At 40.4% G+C, this 24749-nt stretch overlaps 1 protein-coding gene and 2 long non-coding RNA genes across 9 annotated transcripts in view; 2 read left to right on the top strand and 1 right to left on the bottom strand.

Moving 5' to 3' along the window:
- CBX3 (chromobox 3) overlaps positions 1–7156 on the top strand; it is a 10888-nt gene extending 3732 nt beyond the window's left edge. For 3 of the 7 annotated variants that reach the window (XM_017837168.1, XM_017837167.1, XM_017837166.1), the window contains exons 3-7: positions 1148–1291; positions 1744–1886; positions 3386–3551; positions 4867–4961; positions 6489–7156. In XM_017837168.1, coding sequence (XP_017692657.1) covers positions 1148–1291; positions 1744–1886; positions 3386–3551; positions 4867–4961; positions 6489–6615 — 675 coding nt within the window. In that variant the 3' untranslated portion in view covers positions 6616–7156. The remainder of the gene's footprint in view (positions 1–1147; positions 1292–1743; positions 1887–3385; positions 3552–4866; positions 4962–6488) is intronic. The other 4 variants (XM_017837171.1, XM_017837172.1, XM_017837170.1 and 1 more) reach the window with 2 other exon arrangements.
- Positions 7157–11733: 4577 nt separating this feature from the next.
- LOC108508399 lies at positions 11734–14753 on the top strand. The gene is made up of 2 exons (XR_001878388.1): positions 11734–12638; positions 14179–14753. It is a non-coding gene; the product is annotated as an uncharacterized LOC108508399 (long non-coding RNA).
- Positions 14754–16614: 1861 nt separating this feature from the next.
- On the bottom strand, positions 16615–18139 carry LOC108508401. The gene is made up of 3 exons (XR_001878390.1): positions 18024–18139; positions 17894–17926; positions 16615–17237 (listed from the first exon to the last, which is right to left on the bottom strand). It is a non-coding gene; the product is annotated as an uncharacterized LOC108508401 (long non-coding RNA).
- Between the last annotated feature and the right edge of the window lie 6610 nt (positions 18140–24749).

The raw sequence follows: 24749 nt of genomic DNA, 5'->3' as shown, positions 1-24749 counted from the left end.
TTCTCTTTTTTACATTTCCATTTCTTGAAAGACGCTGCCTTCATAGAAGCATTGGACATCTTCATGTTTTATTTCCTTTCAATTTCAGTCTTGCATTCTTTTTCCTGTGGAGGCAAAAAAAAAGCCAGTGTGCTTAAGTTGACACTTTTCAGACATGAATGCTGTGGTCAAAATACACCTGGGATATGCAGGCACTTAAAATCTAATTGGAAATACATACTCTGTTCTAGATAATCTCTCTTCTATGCTTCCAAATCAAAACAATTGCCATGCAAGGTATAATCTATACAGAAACTTCTTGTTTCAATAAGAAACTAGAAACTTTTTCTCCTCTTTGTCGTTTGCACCTTCAATTTATGGGCTGCTAACCCAGAGTAAAGCTATTTCGGAGAGAGGGAGGGAGGGAGGGAAAAAATTAATTATGAAAAATAAAGGGTACGAAGACAGGGCTTTGGCAAGATAATCATCTTCAAATCTTCAGTTTACAAAAATGAGACAATTTTTTTGTGTCTAACATACTTTTTTTTTTTTACCTTTCACCACATCAAGATAAAATTCTATGACGTCTAAAAAATTGAAAATTCCCAAATTGCAATATTCTCAAACTAACCCACATCAGTTATAGAAAGGAATAGAGACAGGCCATCAAGCAAATAAAGATGCTTTGTGGTTTTTGCTTGTCTGCTTTCTGTTGTATAGAAAGTGCTTTAGTTCTCTCCTCTTTGATTTAGGGTGCTGCATGACTATATGTTTTAAGAGCTTAAAAGTTTATGGCTGCCGCTTTAACCATTTCCTTATAAGGTGTGGTCCAAAATGGCAAGCAGAATGATTTTGGTCTGCCAGTCCTCCAGAAATGTGACACAACATGATAGGCTTGTTCCAACCTTTTTGAGATTACAAACAAGGAAATTCTGAAATGTGTCCTTCTACTACGATTTGATTGTGCCTTATTAAACTGGGAATGCCTTGAGGATGATGTGGATGTAATATTTATTTTAAGAACTTAATATTATTCGAAACATCAAATGTAAACTTGAAACACGGTTTTTTAAGTTAGCAACATTTCATTAATGTGTTAACAGCTGTACTTAAGGATAGCAATCTTAAATTTATGCACCTTTGTGACACATCTTTGTAACTTACATAGGTGCGTGGAAGAAACTGCAGTAATGGAATGCTCCTAGCATGTGTCCTGTTCAATAGTTACGGGTTATTGTTGAGTATTTTGCTTATTGTAGCACTACGCTATAAACTTCGCTGCCATCAGTTTCTCCTTGGTTTTTTGGAACAGGTAGTAACCACCTTTTTTTGAGTACCATCTCTTTTCTATTTTATGCATTTTCACAGTTCTCTTATTTCTTTTCTTTATTTCTGCCTTGCCCTCTGCCTTTTCACAGGCATAGAGTTAAATTTTAGAAGCTTCATAATTTTTTGAGCATTTAGGACTGAGAATTAAATTTATAAGGGGAGTATAGTCACTGAGTATGTGGACAAAAAATTTAATCTTTTTAAAAACTGGTGTTGGGTATCTCATTAAGCAGCTGAAAAAAAACCCAAAACGTTAATATGTCTTGCTCAGGTTACCTGACCACATGCACTAACGTAAAAGGAGTCTGAGCTTCTGGCTTTAGTGTTAATAAGTACATGATTCGTTGCTGTTTACTGAGCAAAGTTGGATTTGGCCAGTGAAGTAACCGTATAAAGCAAAAGAATTAATAATGCCATTCTGAATTTCTTTTGTAGCACAAAATGGGAAAGAAACAGAATGGCAAAGGTAAAAAAGTTGAAGAGGCAGAGTCTGAAGAATTTGTTGTAGAGAAGGTCCTGGACAGACGTGTTCAAAATGGAAAGGTGGAATACTTCTTGAAGTGGAAAGGATTTACAGAGTAAGGCATTTCCTTTTTTTTTTTTCCTGATAGAATGATAAACACAAACCATTTATTTGAGATAACTGTACAGAGAGGAGATTGGGTGATGGGGATCCACTTTAAAGAACCTTGAGGGAAGGACATCCATAAATGCATATTCAGGTGGGATAGTCAAGTCTGAAAATAAAATAGAAGATAGTGTAGCTCAGTGTTTGTGGTACATAAAATAGTCAAGGACTTTAACCAGGTCCTTAGTGATTGTCCTCTGATATAGGTTCTGTGAATATCTATCAAGGTAAGCTAGAATGATAGTTGTTACATATGTAGTGGAATGAATGTTACTTCTGAGTAAGAAATTATGCAGGGATTTAAACGGCAGGCAGCTCTGAAGCAATGAATTTGAAGCATATAGTTTGCTTATTATTAATTTTCCTGAACTGCTCTCAAATTAGCAAATTTGCCTAAGGAATTCGCTGGCATGGTTGCCTTTTTGAGTGTCTTGCCCAGGACTTACATGATAAAGTTGATTGTTAAGGAAGGAATGCAGTTGTGCCTCTTTTCTCCTTCCAGTGACACTTCATGGCAGCTTGCTTTACTAGCTGAGAAAAGGGGATGCACCCAACATGTGAGCATAAGTGGTTACATATACAGTGATTAATTTTTGTTGCATACCTCTCAAAATTGCAACATTGTGCTCTCTAGCACCTGAAATGCGTGTGGTGATTAATATATAAATGCAAACACGTATTTCGTAATTGAGGGTCTTATTTGAACTTGTTACAGTAATGGAAAAAAAATTATTAAAAGTTGATATCCTGCTTGTGCAGTAGCATTGTGGCAGTATGTGTGTGTGAGTACTTCTGATGAGGTGCTTAGTTGTTGCAGGAACTTGTTAAAATTTTAGTTAACAAAATGCACGCTTACTGAAACATGCAGTGCCGAGCTCTGCCCACCTTTGTTCCCTCCTGTAGTCAACGGAAGGAGGAAGATAGTTCCAGGTGTAGTTGTGCTCAGTTCTCAGAGACTTCAGAGAGTGTTCCTGGTATCTGGAAGCTTATATATATATATATATATATTTAAGCTGTTTGTAACAAGTGTTGTGTACACCTTGTTCCCTGTGAGTGCGTCTTTAGTGCTTGTATCATATGGTTTGTTTGCGTGGACAGTCTTTAGAGGAACCACAGAAGCAAGTCAGTGTAAATGGGCAGATAGGTTTTCATAGAGTGGGAATTGCTTGTTTTAACTCTGATGATCCCACTGAGAACATAGCACAATAAGCAGCTCTATTAACTCCTATCTTTTCTTTAAGAACATTGTTTTTCAACACTGAGCATACTCCTTTCAGTCATCAATTGCAGTACATGAAGGCTACTAAAGATGGCACAATAAACATCCTTAGGGTTAGATAAACATCCTTAGAGTTTAAGAAACCTACCTTATATAATGAAACAAAATTCACTTGCTTAAATTAAGAGGAGCCATGCGGTTAGTTTTACATAAATGTGTGTATGTTTCAGTGCTGACAACACATGGGAACCTGAAGAGAACTTAGATTGTCCAGAGCTAATTGAAGCTTTTTTGAACTCTCAGAAAGCTGGTAAAGAAAAAACAGACGGTGCCAAAAGAAAATCTTTGTCAGATAGCGAATCTGATGATAGTAAATCAAAGAAAAAACGTGATTCTGTAAGTATATGTTCATGTGCTAAGCTTTTTTTCCCCTACATTTCTTCCCTATCTCTCCATCCCCCAAAAAATCTATTGTGACTTTGAGAATGAGACCGAACACTGATTTAAAAGTGTAAAAATTGCACAGTATCTGGAACTGTGGTTTGAAAAGGATATACATTCATTGTGGTTAATGAGACTGTCCAAATGGTAAGTAAAAGATGATTGAGTGACATGATGATTAAAAGTTCTTGCATTGTCCCATGACACTTACTGAATAATTGAAAAAAAGTATGGTTAAGAGTTATTAATTAATGGTGTTAAGTGATCAGTTTGTATTAGAGCAAAAGGTCCAAGATGTTTGGCTTTCATATTTAGCATGATTTTGAATAGGTGAGTCGCAAGATGGCAAAATGTGAAGACCAGTCAGTTACTTACATCAGGACCAGACGTGATGGTGGAGAGGGAGTAGAAAGCGTGACTGCAGAAAGCCTGCCTTTTCTGAAAGTGGGGATTTTTTCTGCGATACAAATGAGTACAAAATAATGCACATGTAGTCAGGCGTTCCAGTAGTTTACATTTTCGTCTGTAAACTTTCAGATTAGCAGTTTGAAACCGCTGGTATTGGCAACCATTTTCATGTATGAAGACAAGTCTTAGACGTGTGGTTACTGTCAAAAGGATCGAAAAGTATCAGAAGAAATAGTTGATGAATAGTACAATGAGTATTTTACTTTCTGTATGGAGTCAGTTGTGTGGCTTCATCTGGTACAGGAGTGGCTACTGTCTCTAAAAGGGTATTGTGAACCTCTAAAGGAGCTAATACAGGAAATAGTTGTGATATTTGTTGTCACCAGTGTGGTCTCAGTGAGCCAAGAAGAGTGGAGGTGTTCCCCAAGAGTTTTGCTGTTGGTTTAAGCCAACCTAAACCTGTTATTTTGCTGAAAAGCATGCGGTTTTCCCACTTCCAGGCATGCATTTTTGCTTTGCCGCTTTTGTTACTTTTACTGACCATGCTTTTTTGTTTATCTGCTATGATGATTTTAGAACACTTTTTTCATCTATTGTGTTTTCATAAATAAATGCTGGAAACATGGATGTAAAATTCTTTCATTGTTACGCCCCTAAATGACTTGGCCTGAAGATTGGTCATGAAAAAATCAGTGTCCTATTCTGACAATAATATGTAATTATAGATTTGATGGTTTTTTAAGACTATATTTTTTTGTTCTGATACACACATACATATATGTATGTACAAAAATTTATGCATCTAGCAGCAAAATGGAATTTCATCTTAAACTAGATAACTATATTCTAACTTAATCAATAGGTTGATAAACCAAGAGGGTTTGCAAGGGGTCTTGCTCCTGAGCGGATAATTGGGGCTACGGATAGCAGTGGAGAGCTTATGTTCCTCATGAAATGGTAAGTCTTACATCCACAGTTCTTATCCATGTTACAAGAGGGCAGCAGTTGCACTTAGGCTCATGAGATAACTTCATTGCAAGAGTAAGACAGAGAAGCTGGTGGTCTCCTAATTAGTCTTGTATTCTTAGAAAAGCAAACCTTCTGTATTCATTTAGTACTTACCCTCTTCCTTGAAAACCCAAAATATCTTTCATTTCAGTTAGCTTAGTTTTACTGAAGTAGAAATTTGAAAGGTAATTTCTCATAAAATAAGGGAAAATTGGCATTTGTATGGAAAAACTGGATCTTGGCAATGCTCTTGCTGAGGAAATGGCAGGCAGGAATACAGCTTTATATGTTTCAATAAGCAGAAGCCAGCTGCTGGATAGCCAACCATAGTGCCAACTATTCTGCATGCAGCAAACTGTAACTGGAAGCAAGTAGTGGAGGAAGCAGAGGTGGAGATGAAAAATAAACAATATGAAGAGGCTTGCCATTATGGGCTCGTAAGAGGGGAAAGTGACGTGGGGAGTTTGTGTTGTTGGGAGGATAGGTAACATAGTGTTGACAGAAGGATTTCTTGAACAAATGGGATAAAATTAGTACTTTCTAGCAGTTGAGAAATCAAGACAATAAATTGACACTTGCTAGGGGTCAGATCTCTTTAAGTGATGGGATAAGAAGGGTAGCTTTCCACAGCCTTTGAGAAGGATGTGATTTTCTGAATGGAGTCAAACTGAGTGGTCTCCAGAGACATGATTTGTCATGTGACATGCCTGGACTGCTGCAGATTAGTGCTTTAGGAGATTGTCTCCCTTCTGCCTTTCCAAATTCGCTATAAATTTTATGTGAAACTTAGAAGAGTTGCAAAACAAAGATTATGAGTGTTTGAATTTCTGTAGTGATAATTGGCAAAATCAGACTCGCAGGACAAAAATCTTTTTTTTGTTTAGTTCCATTGCAGTTGATTAGTTTTTCATAATTGGTCGTAGGTAACATGCATAGATATGACTATGTATGCACAAAACTGACTCGTAAAGGCAGCATACACTTAAAAATGGAATCTGAAGCATGTCAGACTGGAAAGTTTGTTTTGTTACTCCAACACAGCATCAAGAATAGCAATATGAATACAGGAAGTTACTTGCATAAACAGTAAATATAATTTGGATGTAAGTACCACCTCTTAAGACTGGTGCTATTTATTTTTAAGTCTCACTTTGAAGTTTTGATTAGTCTTTAAAAGACAAAATTAACCAAGTTTTACTTGTTTCATTACATACTACAGTATGTAACCATATAATTAGTACCCTTTGAAAAGCGTTTTCATTTCCAACAGAAAAAATACGGGAAGGGAAGGAAGATGGAGCTATGAAACCTTGTCATTACCATTAGCGTGGAAATTCTTGGTAGCTGTAGTGAAAGGTATACTGGAAACCAATTTCTAGCTGACATTCTTTTAAAACTTAGGACTTATCAAGAGCTGCTAAATATTTCGAAATAACGATTTTGCTTTTTCTTAAATCCCATTCTCTTCTACATCAGGAAAGGCTCTGATGAGGCAGATCTGGTGCTGGCCAAAGACGCTAACAAGGAGTGTCCTCAGATTGTAATCGCTTTTTATGAAGAACGACTAACTTGGCATTCATGCCCAGAAGATGAAGCACAATAATTGTTTGCATTGCTTTTTTTATATATAAGAATATTAAAACCTAAAGTTTGATTTATTAGCAATGTGAGAAGCATACATTCTAACAAGTTTCGAATTTGATATTTTTTTGAAGTAGTATGTTTTGCATCAACAGCAAGTAAATAAAAGCTTTCTGCAACTTGTTTCATTTATCACAAGAGAGCATTTGATACTACTACTTCCTCCATATTAGGTAAAAGCTTTTATAAAACATGGATGAACTTCCATAGTTATTACAGGATCATAATGAATGTCTAAACAAACTCACAGATGTTTTGTAGTCTTCTGTACTATTGATGTGCATGTATCTTCTTTACCCAAACCTAGCCCTTTAAACCCCTAGGGTCATTCTTTTTAGTATTTGGGATCGCTTGGTCTTCAGAAGACTAGGTGAAAACTAACTTTGTAGTAATTTGAATGTTATCAGACTTGTTATTATATTGTTACTTATATTGTTTACTTTATTGTAAATACTGGTGAACAGTGGTCAATAAAATAGTTTTATATTCTTCCTTTATACTGATAGGCTGTGACTCTTTTGAAGCAGTATATTTCCCAACTTTTGATATGTTAAACTCAGTTTGTAATATATTAATTGTAAGTTGTTTTTTGGGGAGTAGGTTGATTATTAATATTATGCCAATGCCACTCTCTAATTCCAGAAAAGTACCAGGCTTTGATTATTAATATTTTTATTTTGTGAATACTGCCTGAGATGTAGTTCTTTTCAGGCAGGAAGGGCACGTGAAATGAATGTGCTTTGGGTACTTGTGTAAGTCATGGATAGCAACCATACGGGTTAGGTATGCCAGTTGGTCCCAAGGCCAAGTGACCTCTGCAGGCATACTAGGAAATATTTGATCTGTATTGACAGCATTAGCCTTTGCTTTAATTTCAGCTCTTAATAGGAGGCAATATTGTAGCTAGTGCTGGTTCAGAAGGAATTATTCTTCAGGCCATTACCTGAAGAATACTTACATAGCTCAACCCTTAAAATGGAATATTTAAATGAAGATACTTAAGTCATGTTACTTGGAACAAAAGATGTAGTTTCTGTTTCTGTTTGGATTTTAAAATTAGTCCTATAATCAGCTGCTTGGAGAATGCCTTCAGAAGAGCAGAAGTAAAGGGTGGGGAACTCAGGGGGAGGGAAGTTGCCTTTTACCATTCTTTCTCCAGTTGCCATTCATCTTTTCAGTTGCTCTCATCTACACACCTTCTTTTATTTATGTTTTGACTACCATGGTATATTTTGCCTTGAGCTATGCCTCTATATGTCCATGACCAAGATTGTTTCAGAATTATCCTTAATTTAGAGTTTTGACTAAAAAATATAATCCCATAATACACTGTCAGGGTCATAGAATCATAGAACGGTTTGTGACCTCAAGGATAATCTAGTTCCAACACCCCTGCTATGGGCAGGGACACCTTCCACTAGACCGGGTTGCTCCAAGCCCCATCCATCCTTGCCTTGAACACTTCCAGGGATGGAACAGCCACAACTTCTCTGGGCAACCTGTGCCAGTGCCTTATCACCTTAACAATAAAGAATTTCTTGCTATAATATCTCATCTTACCCTACTCTCTTTCAGTTTGAAGCCATTCCCCCTTTTCCTGTCACTATATGCCTTTGTAAAGTCTCTCTCCAGACTTCTTGTAGGCCTTGTTTAGGTCCTGGAAGGTGCTGTAAGGTCTTGCTGGAGCCTTCTTGTCTCCAGGCTGAACCCTGACTCTCAGAATGTCTTCACAAGAGAGATGCTACAGCCCTGTGACCTACTTAGTGGCCCTTCTCAGAGGTGATACAGTTGATGTTTCCCAGGTATGTTTTTTTAGAAGATTAAAAAAAGATGGGTGGTCCTGGAAACCCTCATGGTGTGCTGAGGAGTAAATGAAGGAATTCAGCCTGTGCTTGAAGTTCTTTTGATACTGTTTCACAAAATATTATTATAACTGTAGTTTCAAAAACAATTTATATTGTTGTCTGAGTTTAATTAGACTGAAGTGTTTGCTAAGGAGGATGAGTTATGAGGAAGACCAAGCTCCTCCCTCCAAGCAGTTGTAAATCTGAAATTAAGAGGCTCCAATTGAGGAAATATGGAGAAAGAAAAAGATAACAGCCCTTTATTAAAGGATATATGTGTATTGGCAGAGCAACAAAAGAACACAAAACCAATAATTTTGCACCCAAAGTTCCCTACAAACCTTTAAACTAGGTTTGTAGGGGGAAGGGGTTGAAACTGGGCTCTCGAGAAACGAGCCCAAGGGTGGACAGCCCAAGTTAAGAGCCAAATCAGCAGCCCAGCTGAAGTGCATGTACACCAATGCACACAGCATGGGTAACAAATAAGAGGAGCTGGAAGCCATCGTGCAGCAGGAAAGCCATGATGTAGTCGCTATCACGGAAACGTAGTGGGATGACTCGCATGACTGGAGTGCTACCATGGGTGGCTACAGGCTCTTCAGAAGGGACAGGGAGGGTAGGAGAGGTGGAGGAGTGGCTCTATATGTTAAGAGTCTCTTGACTCTGTAGAAGTTGAAGTCAGTAACAATAAGGTTGAGTGCCTGTGGATAAGAATCAGGGGGAAGGCCAACAAGGCTGATATCCTGGTGGGAGTCTGTTACAGACCACCCAACCAGGATGATGAGGATGATGAATTATTCTACAAGCAGCTGGCAGATGTCTCAAAATCGCCAGCCCTTGTTCTCGTGGGTGACTTTAACCTGCCAGATGTCTGCTGGGAACTCCACACAGCGGAGAAGAGGCAGTCTAGGAGATTCCTAGAGTGTATAGAGGATAATTTCCTGCTCCAGCTGGTAAATGAGCCTACCAGGGATCGAGTCCCGCTAGACCTCCTGTTCACAAACAGAGAGGGGCTGGTGGGAGATGTGGTGGTCAGTGGATGTCTGGGACACAGTGATCATGAAATAATAGAATTTTCAATACTCAGGGATGCAAGGAGGGCTGTCAATAAAACCTCTGCGTTGGACTTCCGGAGGGCAGATTTCGGCCTATTCAGAAGACTAGTCCAGAGTGTACCCTGGGAAACAGCCCTTGAAAACAAAGGGGTCCAGGAGGGATGGACGTACTTCAAGAAGCAAGTTTTGAATCAAAACACAGGAGCAGGCTGTCCCACTGTGCCAAAAGGCGAGCTGGCGGGGAAGACGACCAGCCTGGCTGAACAGGGAGATTTTGAAAGAAATTAGGGTAAAGAAGAGAGCCTACCGATTATGGAAAAAAGGGCTGACCACTCAAGAAGAATTTAGGAATACAGTTAGGTCGTGTAGAAAGAAAATTAGAGGGACAAAGGCACAACTTGAACTGAATCTCGCCACCTCTGTGAAGGATAACAAAAAGTCCTTCTACAGATACATCAATAGCAAAAGGAGGGGCAAGGAAAACATCCACTGTTTACTGAACATAGGTGGGAATATAGTTATCAAAGATGAGGAAAAGGCTGAGGTATTTAACACCTTTTTTGTCTCAATTTTTCAACAGTAAGACAGGCTGTCCTGAGGACAACTGGCTTCTGGAGCTTGTAGAAAGAGACAAGAATCTGAACAGCCCCCCTGTAATCCAGAAGGAAACAGTGACCTACTGAGCTGCTTGGATTCTCACAAGTCTATGGGACCAGATGGGATCCACCCAAGGGTGATGAGGGAGCTGGCGGAAGAGCTCGCCAAGCCACTGTCCATCATCTACCCAGATGATTGGAAGTTGGCAAATGTCACGCTAATCCACAAAAAGGGCCGGAAGGAGGACCCGGGAAACTACAGGCCCGTCAGCCTGACCTCAGTGCCTGGCAAGGTTATGGAGCAGATCATCCTCAGTGCAATCACACAGCACCTACAGGATGGACAAGGGATCAGACCCAGCCAGCACGGGTTTAGGAAGGGCAGGTCCTGTCTGACCAACCTGATCTCCTTTTATGATCAGGTGACCCGCCTGGTGGATGAGGGGAAGGCTGTGGATGTGTCTACCTGGACTTCAGCAAGGCCTTTGACACCATCTCCCACATCATTCTCCTGAAAAAGCTGGCAGCCCACGGAATGGACAGGGGCACTCAGTGCTGGGTTAGGAACTGGCTGGAGGGCCGGGCCCAGAGTGGTGGTGAACGGGGCTGCATCCAGTTGGTGGCCGGTCACTAGTGATGTCCCCCAGGGATCAGTTTTGGGCCCAGTCCTGTTTAATATATTTATTGATGATTTAGATGAGGGGATTGAGTCCATCATCAGCAAATTTGCAGGTGACACTAAGCTGGGGGGGAGTGTCGATCAGCTGGAAGGCAGGAGGGCTCTGCATAGGGACCTGGATAGGTTGGAGAGTTGGGCTGATTCCAAAGGGATGAGGGTCAACAAGGCCAAGTGCCGGGTCCTGCACTTTGGCCACAACAACCCCATGCAGCGTTACAGGCTGGGAACAGAGTGGCTGGAGAGCAGCCAGGCAGAAAGGGACCTGGGAGTTTGGATTGACAGGAAGCTGAACATGAGCCAGCAGTGTGCCCAGATGGCCAAGAAGGCCAATGGCATCCTGGCCTGTATCAGGAACAGTGTGGCAGCAGGTCCAAGGAAGTGATTCTTCCTCTGTACTCAGCGCTGGTGAGGCCACACCTCGAGTACTGTGTCCAGTTCTAGGCCCCTCAGTTCAGGAAGGACATTCAGGTGCTGGAGCAGGTCCAGAGGAGGGCAACTAGGCTGGTGAAGGGACTCAAGCACAAGTCCTGTGAGGAGAGGCTGAGGGAGCTGGGGCTGTTCAGCCTGAAGAAGAGGAGGCTCAGGGGAGACCTCATCACTCTCTACAACTACCTAAAAGGAGGTTGTAGCCAGGTGGGGGTTGGTCTCTTTTCCCAGGCAACTATCAGCAAGACAAGAGGGCATGGTCTCAAGTTGTGCCAGGGGAGGTTTAGGTTAGATATTAGAAAGAATTTCTTTACAGAGAGGGTGGTCAGACATTGGAATGGGCTGCCCAGGGAAGTAGTGGATTCTCCGTCCCTGGAGATTTTTAAAAAGAGATTGGATGTGGCACTTAGTGCCATGGTCTAGTAACCGCAGTGGTAGTGGATCAAGGGTTGGACCTGATGAGCTTGAAGGTCCCTTCCAACCCAGCTAATTCTATGATTCTATGAAAAAAGTTCAGTACTTTCTGCCTTCTGGCGCAATTCTAACCATGGTCAGGAGGGGACACTGTCGGTGTCCTGCACTCGCTCTGTGATGGCGCTCAGGATGAGCTGCTCGCTAACTCTCCAGCACCAAGGTTAGACTGACAGTCCTGTAGTTCCCTGAATCCTTCTGACCCTTCTTGCAGATGGGCATCACATTTACTGACTTCCAGTCAACTGGGACCTCGCCAGTGAGCCAGAGCTGCTGATAAATGATGGATAGTGGCTTTGATGAGCATTTTTGCCAGCTGCCTCAGTACACTTGGGTGGATCCCACCCGACCCCACAGATTTGTGCGTGTCTAAGTGGTGTAGCAGGTTGATGACCACTTCCCCTTGAATTGTGGGGGCTTAATTCCTCTCCATGTCTTCCAGCTCAGGGGGCTGGATACCACAAGAACAACTGGACTTACCATTGAAGACTGAAGCAAAGAAGGCATTAAGTACCTCAGCTTGAGCTCCAGCCAAAACTGTTTAGCCAGGCTGGTCTTCCCCACTGGCTCATCTTTTGGCACATGGGGATGGCCTACTCCTCGGCCTTTAAGATTTCCTCTTTGAAGAGTGTCCAGCCTTCCTGGACTCCCTTGCCCTTCAGGACTACCTCCCAAGGGACTATGTCAATCAGTCTCCTAAACAGGCCAAAGTCTGCCCTCTGGAAGTCCAAGGTGCAGTTCTGCTGACCCTCCTCCTTACTCCTCTGACAATCAAAAACTCTGTCATTTCATATGTCCAAGATGGCCTCCAACTTTCTGTCATGGTTTAACCCCAGCCAGCAACTAAGTACTATGCAGCCACTCACTCATTTCCTCACTCATCCCAGTCGGATTGGAAGAAGAATCAGAAAAAGGTAAAACCTGTGGGCTGAGATAGAAGCAATTTAAGAATTGAAATGAAGTAAAACATAATAATAAGGGTAATAATAATGATGATGATGATGATGAAAATGGAGATAACAAAAAGAGAGAGAGAGGAATAAAACCCAAGAAAGATGCACAATGCACTCACTGACCAGTGCCCAGCCCCCCAAGGAATGATCAGTGCCTCCTGGCCAATTCCCTGCCAATTGATATACTCAGCATGATGTTCTGTGTTATGGAATATCCTTTGACCAGTTCAGGTCAGCTGTCCTGGCTGTGCTTCCTCCTGGCTTCTGGTGCACCTGCTTGTTGAGAGAGCATGAGACACTCAAAGTCTGAAGTAAGCACTACCCAGTAACTACTGAATATCCATATGTTATCAACATTATTCTCATCCTAAATCCAAAACACAGCATTGTACCAGCTAGTAGGAAGAAATTTAACTCTATCCCAACCAAAACCAAGACACCATCACATTACTCACAAGTCTCTGTTCACAAAGAACAGGTCCAGCTGGGTGCCTCCCCTTGTTGGCTCACTCACCAACTTGCCTAAGATACAAATGTGCCAATAGTGCTTCATTTTATCCAAAGAGTTTTAAAAAAATAATCCTAAAGGTAGTTATAATCTCAAGACGGGATGTGGAGACTATGTGCAGTGTAGTATCACACGACTGTAAGTGGAGTACCATTGCCCATACAGAGCAAAGATGAATTATGTCTCTTAGGATGGAAGATGAGCAAATCTTCACCTTATTCTCAGCTTGAAGGTATTTTAAATTCTAGAGTTGAGAATATTTGTTCACACATCCAAATGCACATGTCTGGTCTGGGAAATCATAATGAAAAGAAGATGATGGCAATTTTTTTTTTCTCCATCATTTCTAGATTAAATTATTTCAATCAGAAAATGGTCTCTTTCTTCACCTAAGGAGGTCACTATTTCTTTATCCTACTCTTGTAGAGCCCACACTTCCCTTTGGTACCAACTCAGGACATAGCATAAATCAGCAACAAGTCCTTTCATGGCTTCTCCTGTTTCCTGCCTTTGCTTATGTACCTCTCTTGCCATAGCATGGCTGCTGCAGTTCCCTCCAGCTTGTCTCCCTTTGCCTTGGCTGCAGCACTGGTGTTTTGAACTGGTGTCCTCAGCACATGCCTTCTGCTGGACTTAGCAGTACTACTGTGATACCACCATTTATTTGCACTTTCCCAGAAGATAGGAGTAGATATAGAGATATAGAGACAGATAGATAGATAGATAGATAGATAGATAGATAGATAGATAGATAGATAGATAGATAGATAGATAGATTATAGACAGATAGACATAGATGAGAGAGAGAGAGAGATGTGTGTGATTGAGTGTGGGCATTTTTTCCTGGTGGTTTCTAAGAAGTGATTTTGCTTATTTTGTTCCAGGAATGGGCAGAGGCAGTAGCATTTTCTGCTGTTGTTTTGAATGTGAATAATGGTGTTATGCCTAAAAGAAGAGTTTGTTCGAACAAACACAAAAATTTTCTCATTTCAGATATGAACCCAGCTGAGTCTGTCTTCTGCAGACTACAGTAACATCTCCAATAACAAGCTCAGTGACTTTCCCTTTTCTCGTGATAGATCACTCAAGAAATAAGCCTTATGGGAGAGAGATCAGCAGTCATTCTGCATTCTGAGGATGTGAACAAACTTTCCAGGGTGATTTGTTTTCAGTCTCTAAATTTCTACCTTCTATACAGTACCCTTAAGTGATACGTAGCTGAGGTTTTTTAAACTCTTATTTTTCCTGAGTTGTGTAGGGAAAACCTGTTCAGTCCACATAGCTTTAAACCAAATTGGGATCAAAGTGCTTTATCGATCTGTCAGCAATACGGTATTAAGCAGCAATCAGTTGCATTCAAGTAGTAATGCAACAAGCAAACCTCCAGACTAGACACATTAATGTTAATGAACACTGGCAAATTTCTTAACACCCTCTGTAACAAATGCAAAAGAGATTTCTGAAATGCTGCAAGTCTGCCCCTGGCTACTCATGTGCATTGTGTTAGTGCTTGTGAGCATCGACTCTGAAATAGATTCAGAAAAATAAAACCTTTTTTCCACTTGTAACCTTTCTGTGTGCTTGAGAGTGTTTTTTGGAGCTGACAAAACCCTGGTATTTCATGCAGATAGTGGTGTCAGTTTTATTAAACTAATTGTGAGTTCAGGCAATAGAATAGAATAGGTTTAGATTACATATTAAGAAAAAAAACTGATGGTGTGCATGTTGATGGTGCCTGATGATTGCATTATTCTTTAAATGTCTTTTTTAGTACCCAGCATGATCTTCTCCATAATTTTTCAACGTACTGAATCCATTTTGCACATCAAGTTGCACACCAGTTCTACATCTCCACAAGAAAGGGACTGTTATAGTGCATATGTTGAAGTCTAATGATTCTACTGGACCCCACTGTAATTCAGGGCTTTGTGTTCAGTGGATTCTTTACCATAATTTGAAACTATTGACCTGAAACCAAAAAGCACTACAGAAAAGCATCTTCCTAGTATTTTAAAGAAGTGTATATTAGTGAAATCATAGATAAATAATGGAGTCTTCTCTGCATAACAAAGAAATAGTACTTTTATTAATTCATTTTTAATCACATGAACAGAGTTGCAGTTTGGGTTTTCAGTTAATTTTCATTTATTTGATTAATTGAAAAAAAACCAGATATATACCTGTAAAACTATTAGAAAGAAGAAATTTTTCACCAGGACAAGGAAGGCAATCATGTTATATGCTGAACCTTCAAACTTAATACTCCAGCTCTTGTACTAGGCCATAAATCCTGAGAAGGCAGTAAAATCAGAGATTCAAGGGAGAAACAGCATCTCACCTTTTTTTCACAGACATTCTACAGTTGTTGCAGAAACATCACTGTCTTTAACTGAGCAGCATTTCTGATTATTCTGTATTATTCCATCTGTTGTATCTGATTACTCTGCAGTTTTGGATGCTATTGGTAAACATTTCTTGGTTTTGACAAATCACAGCACAGTTGATTTCGAGTAAATGCATCTCTCTGAATTCAAGATTTTATATTTGGCAACCACACCATTGCTCTCACTGCAATATAAAATCTGACAAAGAAATTGGTCAGTGCGACACTTTGGATGAGGAAATTTAAGGCAAGAGATACCACAAAGATACATCTGAGACATACGTAAAAGTGAATAAAGAGGGTTTGCTTCCTTAAGAAACCAGGAGTTACAAATTTTGATTTTCAGTATAATTCTCAGTGATGTCTGTTCTAATAGACTAAGCTGCAAATTCTCAAGTATTCAGTAACTGATGTTAAAAAGTCAGATATTCTTTTTCCTTAACGACAACCAAAAGCTAGTTTAACCTAGATAACTACAGTTAAACACAAATAAAACAGAAAAATACTGCCCATAAGCAGTTAGTGTGGACATGCTATGGTCAGCAATCTAAAAATATCTCTCATTTTTGTGGACAATCCATTTCAAAAGAAGCCAAGAGAATGACACCAAGAAAGATAAATACTGTTATGGCGGCTACTATAAAGAAGTATATATTCTCACAAGTTGGACAACAGGAGACTGCTAAATGTATTTTTTTTCTTCCACTGTCTGCAATTCAAAGGCTGCTTGAAATTCTTTACCCAACTTTTTTAATTACCAATCAAAAGGCAGGCAATGAATTGTGACTCTGGGTTTCCCAGAATCACCAGATGCTCTTTATACTAAACATATTGGGAGGGTAAAGAACCGAAAACCTATTTATTCCTTCCATCACCAAGCACCACAGGTAGCCTGGACAAGACACATTTATGTTGAACAAACGCCAGGTGAAACAGTGTGCAGGCGGCACACTTCCAGTCACCTGAGAAATCTTTGTGTCCTGACGGTGTTAATCATTGCATTAATGATCCAGGTGGAGGCGCTTAAAACTTTCACTTTTATAGAATAATACAGTCTTTAGATAGTATCTTTAGTAGTCTTCAGATAAAAAGCAGAATTCATGGGCTTCCTGTTGAAATTATGTTGTTTTTCTAAATTGTCATGGACCCAGAGGTGGGCATGTCTGTCAGTATTCTGCACATCATTGCTTAGAAAACCTATCCTATCATCTCAATTTAGAAAAAAATCCTAGTTATATCTATCTTTTTTGAATGAGTTGTTGACTTACAGTTGGTTTTACACCTGCAGGGGCAGTTGAAGGCATAGTTGCTGGGTTTAAGCATTTAAACGTGTGGTTAGGTATAAGACATAATTTAAATATCTCACATATTGCTGCTTTTATTTCAAATGCTGTGGCTAAATCAACAAACCCTAACCCATCTGCCATCGGTAATGATGGTGGTGATTCAATAGATGGCACTCCAGCATGGGAGTCATGTTTTTGCCTGCACCCAGCCCTGTCAGTCCCCAGCAGGTGGAGTGGCTGGGTCTGCACTGGCTGTGTGGGCATCGACTAGGGGAAGATGCTGGGGAACCACAGAGGACCTATGAGAACACCTGGTTGTTCATGGTCTGAATAGCGTTGTGGTCTTGCAGGGAGTGAGTTACTCTTGTGCCATCCTGTGATGCCTAAAATGGAAAAAAAATTCTCCAAACAATATTAGTATAGATAAGGTAGGGAGCAGTTCTTTAATGAAAGCTTTCAGGTGCATGGAGTACACAGGCGCACACCCACACACAGAATTCTCACACTTTTATAACTTCAACTAATTACCATATCTAGTGGGTACATCCAACCTGAAAACCATTTTGCCCTTGGTACCATCCTCAGAAGTGCCCTATTGGAGCCGCTCGAAGGGTTCTGGGCCCTCTATCTTGTTTTGACTAAAATATATCTTCTTATTCTGGTCGAGGTACACATCCCAGAGAGGATGTCCTTGCTAAAATATCTTTCCTTGGAAAGATTGTTAAACAGAAATTCATTGGAATGTTGCAAAACCGTGAGAAAAAAATTAAGTAACTGTCTAAAGTGTCTAAGGTGAAAGAAAACTATACAGCTCTATTAAAATTTACAAAATGGCTAAAAATCTTTAGGCATCATCTGCTGTTAATTCTTCCAAGAGTTTCATGGCTAAAGGGATATTAAGCTGTTGTGTTTTAACAGCAGATTGCTGAAGTCTGTTCCTCCCCTTTCAGAAGCTGTTGATGCCTGGGGGGTGATGTTTGCGTTTTCCCACATAACTGCAAAGAATTCCTAGCTGGTGTGCTATGCTCCAATGACATACCTTTTGACTGTTCTGTAGGATGTGTTTTCCAACCTACAGAATAGTAAGGATTGGGGTCAAATTAACAATGTACTGTTTCTCCATGTTCAGTGCTCCTCAGTAAATTTCTGCTAACGCCCTCTCTAGGTACCGAATTCAAAGTACTGTGCACCATCTTTCTGACAACCACTAGTACCAAATTGTTCTTCAGGCGTACCGGCCCTTATCTTGGTGGACAACTTTGACGAGTTGGAAGATGGGGCTTTGAGCAACCTGGTCTAGTGGAAGGTGTCCCTGCTCATGGCAGGGGGGTTGGAATGAGTGACCTTTAAGGTCCCTTCCAATGCAAAACATTCTGTGATTCTGTTCTGTGATTCTTTGCCACTGTGACATAGCATAGACAGCGCTGGAGAAAGAGGGTCATGAAAGCAGCTCCTTGTGAAGCTCCACTTAGGATGTGCTTGTGCCGAGAATGGAATGGCAAGCAGTGGCCAAAGAATTTCAGAGGTGAACAGTGACTTCCCTCAAGATGGTTCCAGACATTGACACCTCCTTCAGGAATCTAATTATGCTCATTCCTTTCTAGTGACTAATCTATTTGCTGCCAGTAGATCAGCAGTCAGAGCTGCTGTCATGAAGATTAGTGCCTCCATTAGGAGGATGTTGTGTTCATTTAGAGGGAAATAAATGGACCACGGGAATGAAGATAGTAATGTAAGTCTTAAATATTAACGGCTTAAATATGGATCAGGGTTTGAATAAAGAGACTTCGATTTTTTTTATCTCATGGCAGACATGCAAGATCCATGCTGAAGTTTGTAAATGTATTTTTAGGATGAATGACAACTAAATGTTAAAGTTTAAAAGGATTAAATTAAGTGGAATAGATATGTAAGATAACATGAATTAGAATATTAAAATCCCTTACTAAAGACATTGTAAAGGACTCTTCTATCCTGTAAAGGACTCTTCTATGCCAATAGTTCTGATGAAAAAGAAAACTTTTCAAACTGATTTTGGGAGAGTCATATTTACCTTCCTGCTTGTGATTTCATGGCTGCTAGTCACACTGGTGGTGATGTGATGTCCTGAAGATACAACTTACTATTTTCTTCATTGGCTTCCAAATGTCTTTATTGATTTTTGGGCAGGAGGCAGAAGTTGTTTAACTTCATCCAGGGCAGGTGTGGAATAGCAGGAGGGAGCAGATGTGGAGGAATGCAGACTAGCTGTACATAGTGATATGCACAGTTTGCCTGCTGTGCCTACGTGCAAGAGCAACGGAAAAACCAGATCAAATAGTGGTAAACAGATTTGGTGGTAAACTTTCTCACCAGTTGGAAGTGTTGCCTCTGCAGAATACAAATATTTCAAATTAGTTAAAAGACTACGCATTGATAAATTACTACCTTTCCAATAAAGCTGTTGTGCTGAAAAAGCCCTTGAAGCAGCACTCACTGAAACATTCCAGTTCCTTTTGCAGTAACATCAGTAAATGCTGGACTAGACTCACAGAGCTGACCTGCTGATGCAAGGCTGACAATGCAGTAAAGTGCCTGAGGAAAAACAGTGGAAATAAATGACAGCACTTTATCCATACAGATAGAATTATTGGAATATATACTGGGGATGTTACATGAAAAGGACAGACATGGAGCATTTTTTTTTTTTTAATACAGTTGCAAGAAACCTATAGTACCAATGCCATGACAGGCTTAATGCCTAGTCCCTCACTCTTTCCCATGATTAATAATAACTGCTTCCAAAATAAGAGATGCTGTATTTTTAAAGAGGGGCAAACTGGTATGATAGTGCTTTGGAAAAGCAAAACTGAAGTTTAAGGCAATACTAAAGCTTGAACTAGTAGAGGACAATGTATGTACCTAAAGCCATGAGCACTGGAGTAGATTTCGAAGACAGAGTTACAAACTCTAGAGATACTCTCTGTTAGTGGAGAACTGAGGCTTAAACATCTGAAGCAAAACTGAGGTTCAAACATCCTGCTCTTCCTTAGCACCCTTCATATTCCTTGCCATCTGAGGCTGCTCAATTAGAGTGGCTACAGACTACCCACTGCTTCTGTCTATTTTGAATAAGCACAAAAACAGATCCAACTTCATCTTTTTGTGTCTGACCCAGTCACATTTCACTATTAAGACAACTTGGCAGGCTCTCATTTAAAATTTATGTACTTAGTGAGAAACTGTACTTTCCTATACTTAGTGAGAAACGAATTCCATAGTGTCTGAGGCTAGTCTAAGTGGAGTTTGGTGTATCAAGGGCTGGACATTGCAGACATGAAAGAATACATGCTATGGAAAGGCATGTGAGAGTGACAGCAAGGGAGAGTTGTTTATGTGCTCCCTTGAAATCTTAGTTCTGCCTGTTCCCCAGATATTACACAATGTATCTGTAATCAGAATATAATCTGTATAAGGAAAACAGCATGCCCAGCTACCATGCTCTCCATTCACATGGACATAGTGCTTTTTTATTTTATTTTATTTTGTTTTAGTATTACAAAAACTTTCTGAGAAAACAAATAAATTATTGCAAAAAGGCTTTTGTTTTTTTGCTTAACTGCGCTAATGAAGTGAGAGAGTACAGCACAGTACAGCATGAAAATACTTACTTGAAATCACAGCAAGCGTGTGGCAGTCCCACATCCCTAACTGAGATGAGACAGGAGGCATTACCAACAAATCTGAAGGTCAGACCAATGAGTTTTGTAAAAATTTAACTTAAAAATTCTTACCATTCTTCCCATGTTACACTAGTATCCAACATTGATTACAAGCTAATTAAAAATAAACCTGAATATTTTAGAATTTGAAGTCAGGAAGAGGGAATAAAGCCAAGTGGAAAGTAGAATCACTAAAATGCCCAAAAGCATGTTTAATTAAGTAACACACCTCAGATAGACCTTGACATTAGCTTTTTTTGCCAAGTAATATAATTTAAAAAACCACACGAGGACATTAAGGGCAGACAAAGCAATGATCTACACCACAGGGCTTGTCTACACAGGAAAGACCTCAGAACAACCACTGCAGAGTATCTGTTCTGCAACAGCTCCCCGAGGGGATATATTTTTTTGCACTAACTATGCATTTGTGTGATTTAGCTTAATACACATGAGAAGTGAACTATGCTGAAAGCAAACAAAGGCATTCATCATGGAAAATAAGTGCATCTACTGGAGGAACTGGTACACCATAACTGGTGGGCTCTCAATTCCGCACTTCAGATTGTTTCCCAGTAACCATCTCACACAGATCAATCCAAAGTGCACTACTCCTTCATTGTAAATGTACAAATTGAAGGAAATGGAACAATAGACCACATGGATTTATGATGAGGTAATAGTTAGCCAGAAGCTGCTTGTGGTGCTGAGCTATTGCTGCAACTAATACATTTAGTCTCACAAAGTCCAGGCTGCCAACTGCAAAGAAGCAACAATAGTCCAGCAGCACTCACACCCTCCAAGGTGTTTCTGTGGCCGTAAATGGCATTGCAGGTGTTTCTAAGTCAATTAAGAAGCTGCTTTAAATGTACTAGTGAATACAGTATAATTCATATTGTAAGTTTAAATATTACATAGCAGTGACTGCTTATTCCACATAGATTTTAGAACTAGTCTGAAAAAAATAGCAGCATTTCTTCACTATATTAACTAAAAGATAATAGATATACTCTTCTAAAAGGAACAGAATACATAGTAAACAGGGAGGGCAAAGCCTGTCTTACGTGGCTGTACCAGGAAGTAGGAGATATCTGATCCACCTGACTTACTGTTGAAAGAACTAAGCAAGACCCCCTAAAATATAAGAGGGAATTCTGAACAACAGATAGGTTAGCTCACCCATCTGCTTTGTTGAACAAGCCAGCTGGTTCAGTAGATTTCAGCCATAGGTACTTGTAAAATTTATTCGCAGCAACAAGGTATTGATATAATTAAAAGTGACAACCATTGACATGTTAAATGCTGTAGTTAGAGGTTATCTATGTATGAGAGTCATATCATCACATGGGAGTAGTATCATTCTAACTATCATAGAATCACAGAACATGCGAGCTGGAAGGGACTCACAAGGCTCATCAAGTCCAATCCTTAGTCCTTGCCTTCCTCATGTCCACAGTTGAGGTTTTGCTGCCACTTTTCCTCCTGTCAACAGAGATTTTAAACTCAATCTCCTCGTGGTCGCTGTGGCCAAGATGTCCACCAATCTCCATTTCTCTCATGAGATCCACTCTGTTGACAAGCAGTAGATCAAGGAGGGCATCTTTCCAAGTTGGCTCCCTTATGACCTATTCCATAAAGTTGTCATCCAGATTTTTTAGCAATCTTCTGGCCCGGGTTGTACCAGCTGTGTGATGCTCCCAGCTAATTTCTGGCAAGTTGAAGGCCCCCATAAGGACAAAGGCAGTATACTTGGAAACGTCCCTTAGTTCCTCAAAGAATAATTTGTTGGCATCTGCATCCTGGCTGTGAGGTCTGTAGCAGACTCTCATGATGACATCCACATTATTTTTTTGCCCCTTGATTCTTATGCAGAGGCTCTTAACTGTGCCATTGCCAACTGTGAGCTCCATACATTCCAACTCTTCTGTTACACACAGTGCCACCCCTCCGCCTCTTCTGCCCTGCCTGTCCTTCCAGAAGACCCTGTAACCATCCAACAGGGCACTCCAGCCACAGGTCTCATCCCATTAGGTTTCACTTATGCCAATGATGTCAAATCTCTCTGGGACTGGGCCAAAGCAGGTGTGTCTAAAATAATAAATACTTGTCAAAGATTTCACTACATTAGCATTAGGAGGGTGTAAGCTTATGATTGTGCTGGGGGAGAGCATAAGTTATACTAAGGTAACATAGCTTTAAATCAACATAATACATTAATAGTAGGAATTGTACCAGTATATTTATTCTGGTAAAAAAATACCGCCCTAAACGGCACCTACGCCAGCACAAACCCTGCATGTAACCAGGCCACAGGGCCAAGGGGTGATAATGGCAGGAAAAATCCACCACAGGAGCAAGCTCCCATTGTTCCTTGGCCTGAGAAATCCATGTCAGAGCACTGGGAAAGCAAGGTGACACGCTTTAGCTTAAAGTTTTCTTGTTGCCTCCTAAAGGAGATTGTATGCTCTGGCATTTACATGAACCAACAGCAGCGTCAGTGAAACTTGGCTAATGCACAATAACTTGTTCAGCTGCCATATCTTTGGCAGAGGCGTAAGCCCTGAGCCTTTGCTGTCAATGTACCAATGGGAAATGTTTGTTTGGTGTGTGACTAGAACAAGCCCTCCAGCTGTTAGGAAAAGGGGTCCCTTCCTCAGTAACCCAACCACCTCCAGTAATGCCAGACCCTGTAAATCGTGGTGTTTCAAAACCTGCTTCTCCTAACTGCCTCTCGCTTTCTTGATCCTCTAACTCCATTGGTAGACACCTGGCTGCAACTTCTCCTAAAATATTCACCACCAACTTGACCCCTCCCATCTGTACTCATCTCAGAAAAAAACCTGTCAATCCAAACACCTTTCAGAATGACTAATTCCTCCCAGCTTCTTTATTGTCACCCCTGGTCCCCATCGCTTCAACTTCCTTCTGCCTGAGGGGAACAAAAAGTTACCTTAGCAGGTCAGTGCACAGACACTATCTAGAAGTCAACTGCAGAAGTCACCTCACTGGATGCGACCCACCTTCCCCTCAGTCTTGGAGTACCATGAGCAGAAGAGGCAAATTTCCAAGACTTCAAGAGTGTGGTGAGAACTGTGGGCTAATCTGCCAAAGGAAACAGATGATCATTTGGAAACACACGTGTACAACCTGCTGAAAGCGGGGGTCCCTCTAACGTTTATAAAGAATGGCTAATTTTTTTAATTTCATTTTATTTTTCAAAACATGGAATAAATGGTACATGAGAGTTTATCACAGGTTTCTTTCACCAAAATTAAAACCAGAAAGGTTTGTACTAACTGAGAGTATTTGGACTGAGAATATCACAAGCCTCCTCTTATTCCACCCTTTTTATGAATGTATCAGGACAATGGTGGCAGTACACAGTAGTCCACATAGGTACTGTCTTTTGTATAACATGCACATTTTCTGTGCTAACCAAATACCAAATGCCAGCTCATGGCCAAAACTACCATTTTATAGCCAGCCTGACCCAGTCATCTCCCACTTGAGGTGTAGAAATGCCCTCAGCTGCTGCCCTGGCCCCTGGAGGCACAGGAGTTCTCAGAGGACAAGTTAAATCCTAGGCAATCTGAATTGTCTAAAAGAGATGTCTGTATCTGCCTTGACTACAAACATCCAAGTAACCAGTATAAGCAGGGAAAATAGGACAGCCAGCTCCTTGGCCTTCGCGCCTTTCATCCCAGTAAAAAGGGACACTAATAGGAAGGGAAACTGGGAAACACTTATCTGGAATCCCCTTCAAGAGGAAGATTGTTCTGGTCTCATATTCTGCAAGAAACCAGCACACAACCCAGTAAGAAACTGCAGATGCAAAACCAGTGCCTGAGGCTCTTCCAGTCAACCACTGCTTTATGCTGTTATTACCTTCTCTGTAATAGTCACAAATATCAAGCCAAATTTGAGGGCTATATATTTTGTTACTCTAGGATTTTCCCTGGATGTTGATTTTAATTTGTCAGTCTGGAGGATTCATGAAAGTAAACACAGTGGGTCTATGTTATTTTATTAAACCTAACTCAGAGAAACAAAGTTAAGCTGAATAAAAATTGCCTAGAAATAAAGGGAGTAAACAAGAAAACCCTTGTAAGAAGCAAAGTTAGAGAGGAAAAAGGAAAAGAGAGTCTGTATTACTTTGGTTCTATCAAATGTGTAAAGGAGGAGTTCTTTTAAAAT

The sequence above is a fragment of the Lepidothrix coronata genome, unplaced genomic scaffold, assembly GCF_001604755.1.
Source record: "Lepidothrix coronata isolate B3197 unplaced genomic scaffold, Lepidothrix_coronata-1.0 Scaffold294, whole genome shotgun sequence".
Taxonomy (NCBI): domain Eukaryota; kingdom Metazoa; phylum Chordata; class Aves; order Passeriformes; family Pipridae; genus Lepidothrix; species Lepidothrix coronata.
Note: the sequence above shows the minus strand (reverse complement) of the source record. Positions and strands in the feature narration are given on the sequence as shown.